The following is a 15,978-nucleotide window of genomic DNA, read 5'->3' as shown; positions in this document are numbered from 1 at the left end:
TATTTCGAGATTACTTCGAGGTTTCTAGAACTTTTGGGGTTCTCGGTCTATTTCCAGATTTTCGAGCTTGCCTTGAAATTTTTAAGATTCTAGGGACTAAATCGGGGTCTTCGAGACTAAATATTTCGATAAATATCCATAAGTATATCGATAAATATACAGTTAAAAATATTGACTATATCGGGACTATTTAGGGATTTTCGAGACTACTTCGGGTTTTTTGGAACCTCCGGATGTCCGAGACTTCTTCGGAGTTTTCGAAAATACTTCGGAATTTTTGCAACTATATCAGGATTTTTGGGATTCTAGGGACTACTTCGGGGTCTTCGGGACTATTTCGAGATTACTTCGAGGTTTCTAGAATTTTCGGAGTTCTCGATACTATTTCGAGATTTTCGAGCTTCCCTTGAAATTTGCAAAATTCTAGGAACTTTTACGGGGCTTCGAGACTAAATATATCGATAAGGATATCGACAAAAATATAGTTAAAGCTATCGATAAATATATCTATATTATATCTATAAATACACATATAGATAAAAATATGGATAAAAATATCGGTGCAAATACCAATATACATATCGATAAAAAATATCGATAAATATACCGAGAAATATATAGAAAATCTCGAAATGGTCCCGGAATCTAGAAGTAGTCTCGAAAATCTCGAAACAGTTCCGAGAATTACGAATTAGTCTCGAGAATCCCGAAATAGTCTTGCAAATCCTGATTTAATCCCGAGTCCCAAACTGGTACTTTAAACACAAGAGTATTAGGTATGCCCATCAAAAAATAATTTGTTAAAACTTCTCAACATGTTGTAGATTATAAAATTTTATTATTGAAGATACTTGCAACTGTTGCATTATCTTCTGACTCATTTAGGGATGCAGCTTTAGGCAAATGTACTTAAATAATGCTTGTCCACTTAACCACCAATCCTCGTCGGCAGATGTCGCCACACTCACTACACATTCACGAACACATTCTTGCACCAGTGTGCACAAGGCACTTTGACATTTAACTTTCCACCACCTTTGTACACACCTCACACTTCTAATATACCTACACATGCACACGTGTATAAAGCTAAGACAAATGTCATACTATTTATGTTCGTTTTTTAAAAAGGTACAATTGTTGCGATCATTCCTGCGAGTGGACGTGTCCGATCAGGCCCCCCGATTTCGTCAATAAAACCTTATACATATATTGTACTTTCAAAAGCGAAGTTTCCAGTGTATTCTTTTAGTATAAAGTGGAAAGTGCAGTTGCAAGTGGTAGGAGTAGATAAAAGCCCATAGTGCTCTAAAAATTGAAAAAATTTGGGTCTTTGGTTCACAGTCCACAAAAGACACCAAACCTTGTGAACTGAGCTGATTAAATTAAGTGACATTTTAAACAGTTTTGGCTGCTTGTCTTTTGTTTATTAAATGTTTATACTATTTTTTTTTTTATAAAAGATTCAACAAACTTTAACAATTACACCCACAAATTTTAAACTTTAAGAATCTAAATGCTAAAGCAACCCTGTGATCTTCGAAAAATACCACGATTCGAATACGGTTTAATGAGAGAAAGTGGCAACTTTGCTTTTTCGCGTAAACACCTGGGAGCTGCGTTTCAGTGATCGCCGATCGAGATTTTATCTATTATTTTACATTATTTGTATAAAAAAAAAGTCACGCAAATCCAACATTGATGTGATGCTGATAGAAATCTGTCTCAATTCGTGTTCAAATCTGTTTTGCTTCATAATTAATTTAGGCGATTTTATTTGAAAGCACCAACAAATTAGTAAATACCCAAAAAAATTTTCGGTTATGGTTAAAACAGTTCAAGTTTTTGTATTAAATTTTCTATTTGCCTTTATTAGTAGGTTTTTTTTTAACATATTTTCTTCTGCGTGCGAATCGATCGGAATAAAAAACAAAAAAAATCGTACATACATATCGCGCACGATCTTCAAAGGAGGCACAACTCAAAATTACACGTTTGTGAGAAAATGCGAAAAATTGCTTTACCTTAGGTTTTTTGAAAAGTTAATAAAAGCTCTGTGTACATTTTTAGCGCATAATTTCAAAAATTCCAATTATTGAGTTATGCCACTTTTGGTGATTTGGCTGCAAATACATATTAACTTATATGGCTGCTTAGCTTATTTCTCGTGTTTATAAACACAAACCCAACCCTAAAGAAACCACAACAAATTCAAGTGTTTACTTGCAAGATTTGCCCCGCAGTACGCTTCTGCTTGTACATTAGGGTAGTAAAAAAAATAAAAAGTAAAGACGGAAGTCGGAAAATCAATAATTATCGATCGGAAATCGGATCGCTTCTCTTCAGGAGATTTCCAATAACAATATCGAACTGGTTATTTTAGCATATTCTATTATTAAAATTTTTTTATAAGAACCCTAAAAACCTCAAGTGGGTCCCCCATTGCATTTTCTTCCCAATCAGGGAAGGCGTACGTTTCCAACCGCACAGCCCAAATACTTGAACTAGTCGAGTCAGCCACTTGGCGACAAACCCCTGCTCCGCGCCATAAACTCACTTTGGTAGAACAGCCCCAGATGGCTAATAAAATCACAAGAAAGAATTCCCCACAATCTCCCGCCAGCAACATAATTGCCACAGAAAGTCGAAAAGTCGAAAGCTTGCATACAATATTGGGTGACACTGACATCCCAGGGCGATTCTCATCGTTTCCCCGAGCCTTCAGGGTAGTCGCCTATATGTTCAAATTTGTATAAAACCCCAAAAAAAAGGTGATGAAAACGCCGAACTGCCCATGTAACACTTTAAGGCATCAAGATGTACGAAAAGCAAAGGGTTCTCTTGTTACATCTACTCAAACGCGCTATTTCAGTGCTAAGAGACTAAAAATTAATTGATAAAAAGAATCCACTTTTGGTACTCAATCCACTTTTAAGCACGAAAGATCTGTTTTGTGCTTTGTGGACTCTAGTCTCACATATAACGAACGCCACCCCATAATAATACCGGCGAAATCCCCTTTTGCATCACTATGCCGATTATAGACTTATGCAAGATGAAAGCGTCCATTTTAAGGACTTCCAACTTTACGAAGGGTTATGTGGCCGTCTTTGTATGCTTTACGACAAAGGCAGTGCACCCCGAGCTACATATATTCTGATGTGATAACTGTGACATTTCGTGAGAATTTCCCTCTAAAATAATGAGCGGCAATGAAGAACTTTTGTCGGAGCCAAAATATCCACTGAAAGACAATTAATCAAATTTATGGCGAGAATTTCGTTTGACATCATTAAAAAATATGCACCCCAAGGCATTGATTGGCAATTCATGCCATCAAGTGCTTCCCATATGGATGGTCACCACACACAAACTCACCACACCTGATCCTACCACACCTAAATTCACCAAACCTTAACTCACCATATCTGAACCCATTACACCCGTTCTCACCACACCTCACTTAAATGCATACACCGCAAGTTGGAAGCTATTCCGGGATTTTACAGATTCTCGGAACTAAATCAGGATTTTTAAGAACATTTCGGGATTCCCGGGAGTATTTGGGGGATGCTTGAGACTCTCGGGACTATTTTTGAATAATTGGTGTATTAATCGATCCCAATATCGATAAATGTATGGCATTTTTAACAAATTTTTTGTTATTTTTATCGATATATTTTTCGATATTGTTATCGGTACATATATCGATACTTTTATGAAATTATTTTTCGATATTGTTATCGATTTATTTTTTGATATATTTATCGGCGTTGTTATCGACAACTGCATCGATATTTTTATCGATATAATAACCAGTATTGTTATCGATATGAGACTCGATATTGTAATCGATATGATAATCAAAATAATCATTGATACTTTATCGATATATTTAATCTCGAAAAACCTAGAATAGTCCCTAGAATCCTAAAAATATCGAAACAGGCTCGAAAATCTCGAAATAGTCCCGAGAACGCCGAAAATTCTAGAAACCTCGAAGTAGTCTCGAAATAGTCCCCATACTCACGAAATAGTCTCTATAGTCCCGAAAATCCTGAAATAGTTCCAAAAATCCCGAACTTGACTCGAAAGCTCCGAAAAAGTCTCGGATATCCCGAAATAGTACCGAAACTTCTAAGAATCTCGAAGTAGTGTCGAAAATCCCGAAATAGTACTGAGAATCCAGAAATAGTCGCGACAATCTCGAAAATTCTAAAAATCTCGAAGTTCCCGAAATAGTCTCTTAATTACCGAAAATCCTGAAATAATCCCAAAAGTACCGAAGTAGCCCCGAAATTACCGAAATAGTTTCTAAAATCTCACTATTGTGTCGAAAATCTTAGACATCGCAAGGCAGTCTCGAAAATCCGGAAATAGCAGGTGTTTTTTTAGTAATCAATCAAGTCAAAGTACTAAGTGATTTTGTATCCAGTATTTAGTGAAGCCAAAGTTTCAAAGTCCTTTTGTACGCGATGTTGCATTAGGTGAAACTAACTAAGTGCTTTTAGACTAGGTATTTAGCGCTGTGAAAATAAGTAAATACTATCATACTCGGTAATTAGTAATGTCCAAAATACTTAAGTAAATATGTAGTACTTTGGTATTTACTACAACTGAACACTTAATACTTAGTAAATGTTGCCCATCACTGCCTTGACATTTAATTTCTGTATCCACCACCTTTGTATACACCTCACACTTCTAATACGCCTACACATACAAACCAGTACACAGCTAAGACAAATGTCATACTATGTTCGTTTTGAACAACTACAATTGTTCCGATCATTCCTGCGAGTGGACGTGTCCGCCCGATTTTGTCGGTAAAACCTACATATATATGTATATTGCACATTAAAAAGCAAAGTTTCCAGTGCCTTCTTTTAGTATAAAGTGGAAAGTGAAGTTGCAAGTGTTAAGAAAAAAAGGATCATAGTCCTCTAATGTTTTTTCTATTCAACTAAATTTGTCTTGGCTACATAACATACGTAAGTTTGCTTAACTTTAACAACGAATTGGGCTTTTAAGGATAATTTAAAATTGTGACAAACAGTGCCTTGATTAGTAAGTATTTTAACTCAGCAATAAATATGGTGAAATTATCCTGAAAAAATTACAGTTTTTTTTTTTGATTTTCGGCACCTTTGAAGGGTATCTGCCCCATTGTGCAACGCTTCATTCCGTCACAAATCTACATAGTCTTATCCTGCCGATTTATGACTGCCACCAGCGGCATACAACTAACCGCATTGCTGCAGTGTGGGTGGCGGCAGCCATGTCTTTAGAATGCTATTTAAGCCTGAAAGTGACTAAGTAGAAATACAAATACAAATACAAATACATATAAATAGATATGTGTGTATAAATATAAATGCTTCTCATTATATATTCGCTGATAGGCGAGCGACGAAAATCCGCGACAATTATTCCAAAGTTGCCACAGAGGCGGCAGGCACCGCGGTGCACCGGTGGCAGCAGCAGCAGCTGCAGCAGCAGCTAACGCACAGATATCGCTGAGATATTCCTTGCAATATATCAATAAATTACTGTCATCAACAACAGCGAGATTGCTGGCAAAAAAAAAAAAAATATTATAGAAATGAAAATAAGAAATATATGCGGAAATTGGTACTTATTGCAAATGAAAAGTAGAAAAGTACCATTTACGAAATAACATTTATCGTATCCGGAAAAATTTTAGAGAATATATACACATGTGAAGTGATGGCGGTTGACTATGACGACGTGAATATGTTTTAGTTTCTTGAGCGTAGAAGAATCGCGGAAAGGGTTTGGCAGGCAAGTAGTTAGTTGATTTAGACTATTTGTCACTATGAAATATTATAAAATTTAAATTACTGAGAGAGGTAAGAAACGTAGCACAGTGACGGTGCACATTTGATGTGGCTATGATTTTGGAAAAATTTTATTTCAATGCAATGGCTGGCGATTAAAATTAGATTTTATTTTCAGGGCCATATGAATAAAAACTAAGCAATTGCTTTTTCTTAAAATTTCGAAACATTTACTTAAATTTTTAGAGCAACAGAAGCCACATCAACAATTTTTAGAATTTTTGTCTGTCTGTCTGTGTGTTTATTATGGTTATTATTATGGGTATTATTATAATTCGCAATACCTATATTCATAAGTAATAAAGAGTGCTGCACACACTGAAAATTTGTTAGAAAATGTCACTTCATAAAGCTTTTTAAATCTATTTTATTTTTTATGAATGTGGCCATACGAGTTTTGTGAGGGAGTAAGAACACAAAAATACTTTTAAGGCGCAGTGAAGCACGCCGGGTATTTGGTAAATAATAAATAAAGGTTAAAATACCAAAGTAGCGGTACGTCTGACGGCGCCACCTTGGTTCGTAGCATCGCGCCTACCAACAAACCTTCAATAGTTCTAGAGTAGTTCTAGAGTTCCTGAGGAGGAAAAAGAAAGTTCTGCAAAATTACGGCGAAAAAAACATTTTTTTTTTTTCAAAAAAGTCGAAAAAGTTAAACTTTTGAAAAAAAAAAAATGAAAACTGTTCTGAATAGCTTTTCAATAGCTCTAGAGTTCCTGAGAAGGAAAAAGAAAGTTCTGTAAAATAACGCCAAAAAATAATTTTTTTCAAAACAAACATATGTTTGCAGAACTTTCTTTTCCTTCTCTGGAACTCTAGAATTATTGAAAAGCTACTCACAACAGTTTTAATTTTTTTTTTCAAACATAAAATTTTTCGACTTTTTTGAAACAATTTATTTTTTCGGCATAATTTTGCAGAACTTTCTTTTTCCTTCCCAGGACCTCTAGAACTATTGAAAAGCTACTCAGAACAGTTTTAATTTTTTTCAAAAATTAAACTTTTTCGAGTTTTTTGAAAAAAAAGTTTTTTTCGGCGTAATTTTGCCGAACTTTTTTTTCCTTTTCAGGAACTCTAGAACTATTGAATAGCTACTCAGAACAGTTTTAATTTTTATTTTTTTCAAAAATTAAACTTTTTCGAGTTTTGTGAAAAAAAAAGATTTTTCGGCGTAATTTTGCAGACCTTTCTTTTTCCTTCTCTGGAACTCTAGAACTATTGAAAAGCTTATCAGAACAATTTTTTATTTACCTTTTTGCCAAATGTTGTATGCTGCGTGAATCTGGCATACTCAATTTTTTTTTGTTTTTTTTTTTCGTATGCCAACTTCCCAGACATTTAAAATTTCAAGTCTCAAACTCATCGGGAAGTTGCTGAAATCTTGATTAACAAGAAAGCGCGAGTGGACATAAACGTCGTATTAAAGTGTTTGGCCTATGTTGACAGTTCGCCATTTTCTTTACTTCGAGTAAAAGCAGCAAACAGATATTCAGAAACGTCTAGGTACAAATAAATGAAATTATATTCCCAATCGCCTAATTTTATGCAATATGTTAAATTATTCTGTGTAAAAGCAGGAAAGAGATTTTCAGAATCCTCTGCATACAAATAAATTAAATTATATTCGATATGTTCAATTATTCCGATCATACGCAAACTAAATAGTTATTCATATATTCATTTAAAATGGAATAAATGACTTATCATAAAGTCTGCCGTTATTTCACCATCGATTACATGTAAATAAATAATTTAGAATGAGTCATGCCTTTGTTGCGAGAAAAAGCGACGTTGATTTATCGGAAGCTGCCACCATTTACGATGCCAAGACGCAGATTGAGGGCAAGCGAGCAAGGAAAAACAAAAATATAATAGCAGAAACAGGGGCGTAGCCAGAACAGAAATTTCGGGTGTTTTGACGTAGAATACACGTCTAACGTTAGCCTCCATCTATACTAAAATGTTGTAGTTGTAATTTTTAGAGCTTTACGAAAACGCTTATTGCACGAGAACTAGTAAAGCGTAAAGTGTAGTGTTTTAAAGATATAATTCCAAACCTATCGACAGATTCATTTTTGTAAGTAACCAATTCGGTTTCTGTCGTAGAAACAACGGTAAATATTGGCTTATTTTCGGGTCAATTTCGAGCCTTTAAAGTGCTCTAGCCACTTATAATTTGCAGATATAACTTTCATTTTCAGGATATCGTCTAAAAGTTTTATATAAGTTCAACAAATATTGAGCAAATTAATGCAAAAAATTGTTGAAAAAGTTAGAACATTTTTTTTATATCCAAAATGCTTGAAAACCGCTCGAATGATTTTATTTTTGTTTTCCTAATCAAAAATTCAAGATTTTTCCTTTCCTTTGGGGTAACGGGAAGTATTGGTTGATTTCTTCTAAGTATGTTTATTTGACCTGCCTGAGCCTGCAGACCACTGCTCGCGTATTTCGGTCAGTGTTGCCGTTGTGCGACTAAAGGGGCTATTGATCCGAGTTTTTGAAAATTTAGATTTTTTTACCGTTTTCCAAAATTATGTGGGACTTTTGCCCCTTTTCAGGAAATGCTCTCGGATCCATGCTATGAAAAAATATCTCCTCCTGCAAGTACGAAAAAATGCGTCACTTAAAACTTTTAAAGGAAATGCAACTCTGCTCCTTGCAGCAACTACATTTATATGTATGTTTGCAACCCTGTTTTGTGCAAATCTTGTCCCACTATTTTCTTTTTAAATTCAAAAGATTTATTCTTTTACTAGTAAAGAAAAGAAAAAAATAATATGGTGACCCTTTTCTTCGTCAATGACCCCTTTTTTGCGACTTTCTGAAAATTCTCAACGGCAACACTGATTTCGGTTTGTTGAAGAGGGCTCGCTCACAGCACGTGTGAGAGTCGAGCGGCGAATCCATTGGCCGCCTGTTTTGATTGCAGCTTTTCGACGTTGAGCTTTCCTTGCATTGTTGGGGGCCCTTTTTTACTGCAACGAGGTGGGTTCATATAGTGGCTGCATCAATATAGTAGTGCGAGTCGTGCGTGTTTGGCCCTCGGAGTGTACGTATGTACATCTAAAACACTGGAAGCATGCCTTCCGTCTATCACCCATGTAGCTTGATGGATCTTTTTATGCTAGAACCCAGTACTAGATACTGCCAAGTTTCGGGCCCCGGCGAAGTCGATCAGCCTCAGCCCACTGTTTCTATGTGGAGGCTGAATTTTCCGACACTGGCGCCAAAGATCCCTTCGTTGCCCACCTTGACATTTAAAGCGCTAGTATGTACGCTCTAAGTTAAGAGTTCGATGGATGCCTCGTCCTTCCTTTCCAACGCGGCATTGGCACATATAAGCGAGATGTTGAAGAATCTCGCTTTGATGCGGATTGTGGCTAGACAGACGCTCGTCCGCTAGAGTGAACTGTAGTAGACGTCGCAAGGCACCACGCTTACCTGGCTACGCCCATGCGCAAAAATCATACAAGAATTCTGTTGAGTTAAGCATTCATTCAAAAAATAAACATATTATTGATGTACATAAATAGCCAGAGATAGTTTTTAAATTTATTGACGATATTTGAGTTGTTGACAAATTTTCTTGTATATGTTTAGCCCAATAAGCAAGGCTGATATTCAATTTAATTTTTTTATTCTTATTTTCATTTCAGCAAAAATTCGCGTGTTGTTATCGGCTATGCAAACAGCTTAAACCAGGCCACAACTCCAGCGACCACACGCAACAAATGCCGGCTGGAAAAGGTCTCTACACTTCTAGCTTGATTGAGTTTTTCGACTGGATGCTTGACACGCTGCTGTGCGCCGGTCACTGGTACATTTCAACGCCCAGAGAATGTGCTCCATTTTTCATAATCGCATAAATTACCGCGGCCTACGCAGCAATTCGAGTGGCAGCAATAGTAGTAGCGGCAGTGGCAGCGGCCGCGGCAGTGGCAGTAACATCAGCGCCAGCATTAGCAACTCAACCAAAGAACTGGACGCCGATCGAAACAATAATGGCGGAGGCGTGGCGGCGAACAACAATGAGCTCAACGGCGAAGAGGTGACATATCAGCACGATGGCAAAACGGAGCACGCATTACCTGCGATGAAAAGCGCCACCTCCACACCGGACAGCGCCGCAGATGAGAACGTCGATCCACAGTGCAATATGCAACTAGGGAGCGACGAGTTGACTGAGCGGCGTAGCAGCGAAGAGCAGGAGGATGACGATGGTGAAGAAGAGCTCGACGCGACAGGCGATAGCAATGAAGCCTTGGATTTGTCAGTGCTGCCGGGCAATCGCTTGCCGGCTAGTGGGCATGTGGCATTGGAGGCTTTACAACACACCAAAGTGGCAGTGGCGCAATTCGCCGCCTCAGCGCTGAGTGGCGCACATAATTATGGCGAAGCGATGAACGAGCTGGCTATGGTGCAGTCGACGATATTGAATGTGCAGCGACAACATCTGATGCAATTACAGCTTATACAGCACCTGCAGAGTCAGCTGAAGCGCGCCAGTGATCTAACCGAAGACACCGATGAACAGCTGGATGAGCAGCAGGCTGAGGAGAAAGAAGCGCAGCACTCCGAGCCTAAGAAACGGCTGTTGCAGTCGCCGCCAGAAGCGCCGACGGCAGCGGAGGAGCAGCGCAGTGAAGGCGTTGAGCAAGCAAGCGTGGAACGCAAGCGGCGGACGGTCAACTTAAGCCCGAGTAGTGAAAAGGAAGATGTCGGCACGCGGCCAACGCCTGCGTCAAATGAGGAGAATACAAAGACTGAAGAATCAATAAGTGCAATCGGCGGAGTCGGCGTGGTAGAGCTGAGGAAGAATGCTAAGTTGGAGAAGCATGCCATAAGCAGTGCAGGTCATGATGCGGCGGTCACACTGCTGCCTAGCACCAGTATCAGCACCAGCACCAGCACCAGCGCCACCAGCAATAGCAATAACAATAATTACCAGCCCTTGATGTGTGACATTAGCTCGTCACTCGCCTCTAGCATTATAACCAATCACGACCCGCCGCCAGCGCCCAATGAGCCCAACTGCTTGGAGATGCTGCAACGTCGCACGGAAGAGGTGCTTGACTCTGCCTCGCAGAGTCTACATGCCTCACACCTGCAGGACGAGTACGAGTACGCGCAGAAGGATGCGCAGGGCAGAGGTGAAATATTTAAACATCGCTGCAAGTATTGTGGCAAGATTTTCGGCTCCTTTTCGGCGCTGCAGATTCATCTGCGTTCACATACTGGCGAGCGGCCGTTCCACTGCAACGTGTGCGGCAGTAAGTTTACAACAAAAGGCAATCTAAAGGTGCACTATCAACGGCACACGCAAATCTTTCCGCCGATGCTACTGGCGCCTGGTCCGGGTGGCACCGTAGTGGAACATTATCCAACATACGGCGCGCCTGTTGCCGTTAGTGGGCCACTGATGCCAGCCGGTGTGGCGCCAATCAGATTACCCACAGCAAGCGACCCTAAGCCAGTGGGTGGTGAGGAGTTGGCGCTGTGCGCACAAAAAGAAAAACACGAGGAGGTGTCGCGGCAGCCAACACCTAAGCCTGCCATCACACGACCCGAAATGGCACACTCCCCCGCCGAGGCGCCGCAAGACCTAAGCAAGCCACATCACTCACCTGTGAGACAAGAACCTCCCATAACTGCAGAGTCTAGCTTGTCGCCAAAGCTGCCGCCAGTAGCAAAGCAAGTGCCAGAGAGTAAATTAGATAAACCAGAACGTCCACCAAGTCAGCACCACCAACCGCCACATCCACATCCACATTCACATCATGCGCCGAAACGCAGTAGTAGTTCACGTAAACGCAGCTCCCGCGCCAACACGCCGCACGCCAGCGCCAGTAGTGAGTCACGCAAGTCGCACGCACACGAAGAGCGTGAACGCGAGCGGCTAATGGAAAGCGGTGGCGAATTCACGCCCAAGTCCGCATCGTCGCTACGCCGCTCGTCGCTGAGTCGTAACTCAAGCAACAGCGGGCTCGAGCCGCACATCTCCTCCGAATACTCGCTGGCGCAAATGGAACGCATTATCGACAGGTCGTGGGAGGATCTGATCGAGATCGACACAACCTCGGAGACGTCGAAGCTGCAGCAGCTCGTCGACAACATCGAGAATAAGTTGACCGATCCCAATCAGTGCATCTTCTGCCACAAAGTGATGTCCTGCCGCAGCTCGCTACAAATGCACATACGCACGCATACCGGCGAGCGTCCATTTCGTTGTAAAATCTGCGGACGTGCCTTCGCCACCAAGGGGAACCTGAAGGCGCACATGAGCATACACAAAATCAAGCCGCCAATGCGTAGTCAATTCAAGTGCCCCGTCTGCCATCAGAAGTTCTCGAATGGCATCATACTGCAACAACACATACGCATACACACCATAGACGATGGAAGTGGCGCGCTGGGCGGCTTGCCTGGCGTCGCGCTGAATGGTAGCGTGCTCGGCGCATTTTCGCTACCGCTGGGTACATTACCCGGCTCCGTTGGTGCGGCGGAAGCGATCGCGGAGCATAATGCACGAATGAAGGCGCATATGGATGCGGCAATTGAGGATCAGAATTCGAATAAGTCAATGGGCACCTCGGATAACTTCGATTTCTCGACAACCTCCGATTATTCGGGTCAACGTTCGGAGTCATCGCAGGGCGATTACGACGATTTCATGACCATGGATAGCACGGATGATTCGCGTGAGAACACAAATTCGATGACGCCCTTCGATCGACGGCTGGCCGAGGAGTATGCGGACGAGCGTGCGCTTGACGTTGGTAGCGAACGCGGTGAGTGTGGTGGTGGTGGTGGTGGTGGTGAGTTGCCAAATCCTGTGGCGGCTATGGCCGCTGCGGCTGCGATGGATCTCTCGGCGCGCGGTTTCCCTGCGAATGGCGTGTCACAGAAAGCATTGGAACATTTGCCTATGTTGGGTATGTCACCGAACTTCCTGCTGATGGCGGCAGCGCGCGAGGAGATGCAAATGTTGGGCGCGCATGCAAAGTTTCCGCTGTTGCCTTTTGGACCGCTCGGATTTATGGGTAAGTGAGGGTAGCCTAAATGAAGAATTTTACTATGGGAGAAAGAAGAAGAAGCATTGCATATTTAATGCGTAATTGAAGAGTGAAAAAAAAAACGCAAAAAGTCCAAACACTTAATTTCAATGCCAACGCTCGCTCAGTTCGGTTGCAAAGATATAAAGCGCTTTGTTGTCAAAGAAGGTCAGTCGGCGCTGAACTCCCGCTGTCGTAGAACAAGGAAAAGCAGTGTACTTAATTAACAAGCGCGAGCGCACTTAATTCTATAGGCTTCTGCTACTTCCTTCTTCTACTTGTGTTAAAGAAATTTATTTGCTTGTGGTATCCAACATCTTCCTCTTATAATGCGCTCTGTGGTTGACGCTGTCACTTCATTTCATTTCATTTCAATTGTACTTCGCTTTGCCGCCTCTAGCTCGTATTTCTTGTCAATGTGTCATTTAGCCGCTCATGTCACATCTGCGCGAAAATGACAAAGACTTTTCGTCTGTGCCCTTTGACCTTGTCAGCGGCGCGCTCGTTCAGCAAGTGCCTAGTCTTATTTTCCGCGCGCTTTTCTGGCATAATTCGATTTATAGTCGCGCGCAAATAGCTTTGTGTGCAGGAAATCACTTTATTGTGCGAAGAGAAAGAGCGCGTGAAAGTGCGTAGTGGCGCGGTAGAAGAAGGGGTTCGTTCGCAGCTCGCCCAGCTAGGTTAACGCTGACGCATGAATCAATCGCTGCTTGCTGCATTGGCGCTATTTCAATTTTTTCTTTTTTAATTTAACGAAACTAAGAAGAATCATGCAAGATCTGTTGCTAGAGTGTAGGGATGTATTAAATTTAAATATAAATAAGAACATATGTACCAGTATATACTATGCGTGTAAGCATTCGCACGCTCATCCCATTTCAGATTATTGCCTTGGAGGTTTGCTGTATTTGCCAGATTTCATGTCACTACTTTTCTTGTTGAAGAAAATTTATGATCATTGAAATTATATTGATGGTAAAATTATATGTAGCTTAAGAAAATCTTCAATTGAGAAAATACTATGCTGCCTTTGGTAATTTAAGTGAAAATTAACATCACTGGGGTATGGAAACATTTTTTATGGTGAAGAAAATTATATAGCTACATAAATTGTTCAAAATAGTTACTCGCCTCTTAATGACTCTGGTAACCAGTACTATTGGTGCGGGGTGGGAATTATTACGAGAGGGCGCACTGACGATCTACTCGACCAAGTAGCGATAGATATTTTTTATATAAAAATCAGCTGCTACCACAAGCGCAACTAGATTGCGGGCCTTAGGCTACTGAAAGATAAGCTGTTCTCTTTATAAAATAATGATATAAAAGCTCTTCTAAAAGACCCCCAAGACCTGGTACAACCACAAAAATTCTCAGGTGGCACTCTCTGAATTCGCCGAAGACTCTGTGCTTTTACAGCATAGCTGTCCTTACAAGCGTAGCGAAGACGATATCTGGATAGGTGGAGGGATTTTCATTGACTAGCTTAAATCCATTATTTGGCTTACCCGAGCCCGCGTTTTCAAGGCGCAAATGTCTGCAATTTAGGAGGCGGTAAAGTAGGAGTGTAAAGCGTCCAACCACCCGCGGCAGTACAGGGGTGCGTTTACTCAGATAGCGGCAAATCAGACACTCTACACATCCTCAATTAGGTCGCGACTAGTGAGGGAGTGTAGGAGAGAGTTGGCCTCAATTTGTGTTTTATTCGAAACTAGCCTCCTTTCCCTGGAAAGGAGACCATAGATGAACTAACGAGGTGCGGCACCGAACAAAATCTGTCTCACGCGGTGGACATGGGCACCTCGCTAAGGGAAATCAAATTCCGTTCGAAAACTAAGTAGAAAGAGCAACCAGACAGATCTGGAATACCAATGATCCGCTTAAAACCGAGATCTGCTAAGGATGACCAAAAAAAAACTTTAAAATTACGGCTTCCGGCACAGGTCACGGGCGTTCGGCTTTCACTCAGAGTATACTTGGCGTAAACACCGGAAGTTGTGAGCTGCTTTAACCGAATTCAAAATAATTATGTTGGGCCATTCACTGGTGAATGGAGATTAAAAACCTTTGCCAACATGTGGGTACCATGCTCTACATCCGGAATCATCGTCTGTTTCGCATTTAGTTAGACTTGACTTGACTGTCTGAAAAACTGTTTTAGTGCATTTTATCGTAATTACTTAACAATCTTAGATGAGGGCGGCCCTAGTTGGTATTAGCGGAGCGGGCAAAGTAGCAGCAGTTCGCTCAGCTATAAGGATCAAAAGTTGTGGGTTCTTTTTCAACCCTGCAGACGACAACTCTCAAAAGCTTCGACTTCCTACCGAAAGAAATGGATCGGAGTGTTCCGAGGCTGGCCCCAAATGGATCCTTCCCCACGCACTTCCCTCCAAGTGGCAAATGGGACTTTGTAAGTCTCTGGAGTAGAGGTCAAATAAACATCTTCACGGACGGATCCAAGCCGTGCGGTGCAGTTGGATGAGAAACTCTCAGTAGATTCTATGTTCAGACTGCCAGATCTCTGCAGGGTTTTTTTTTGGCGGAGGTGGCCGCTATAGAAGGGATAACCGATTGGTTATGCACCAATGTTTTGCCGACTAAAAGGATATATATCTACTCTGATAGCCAAGCGGAAATCGAGGCGCTGGCTGGTACTATCGAAACTGATTGGTGAATGCCTGACCTCTCCTTCAACCGCCTCGGAATACTTTCAAATCCAGCTGATCCAGGGTCGCAGGACACAGTGACATTACTGGAAACTGCAGGCCTAATAAATTGGCTAGGTAGAACACCCTCGAAGTCATCACCTCGGACGGGGGGAGGGCACAGAAGTTTCGTTGGGAACCTGCGGCCAACAGTCAACTCAACGGGCACTGGGCGAAAACCGCTGGCGGTCAAGGGAGTTCCTGCAGCTGGCTAAGCGCCAGTTCTCGAGTCTTACATGGGTACTGACCGGAAATTGTCCTTTTGGAACTTACGCGGTGCGACTTAATATCGTCACGGATCCCTACTGCATCATCATCTTAGCACTTCCTTCTCCCAGTTCCCAGCTCTTCTCTCAGTGT

The 15,978-nt window shown here is 41.4% G+C and overlaps 1 protein-coding gene across 1 annotated transcript in view; it reads left to right on the top strand.

The window, feature by feature from the left end:
* LOC118741017 (homeotic protein spalt-major) overlaps positions 1-15,978 on the top strand; it is a 61,706-nt gene that overhangs the window by 33,845 nt on the left and 11,883 nt on the right. The window contains exon 2 of the mRNA XM_036472803.1: positions 9,518-12,901. Within this exon, the coding sequence (XP_036328696.1) occupies positions 9,700-12,901 (3,202 nt within the window). The 5' untranslated portion in view covers positions 9,518-9,699. The remainder of the gene's footprint in view (positions 1-9,517; positions 12,902-15,978) is intronic.

The sequence above is a fragment of the Rhagoletis pomonella genome, unplaced genomic scaffold (assembly GCF_013731165.1).
Source record: "Rhagoletis pomonella isolate Grant_MI unplaced genomic scaffold, Rhpom_1.0 Rhpom_scaffold_00006, whole genome shotgun sequence".
Classification (NCBI taxonomy): domain Eukaryota; kingdom Metazoa; phylum Arthropoda; class Insecta; order Diptera; family Tephritidae; genus Rhagoletis; species Rhagoletis pomonella.
The sequence above is the reverse complement of the archived record's forward strand: the minus strand, read 5'-3'. Positions and strand labels throughout refer to the sequence as shown.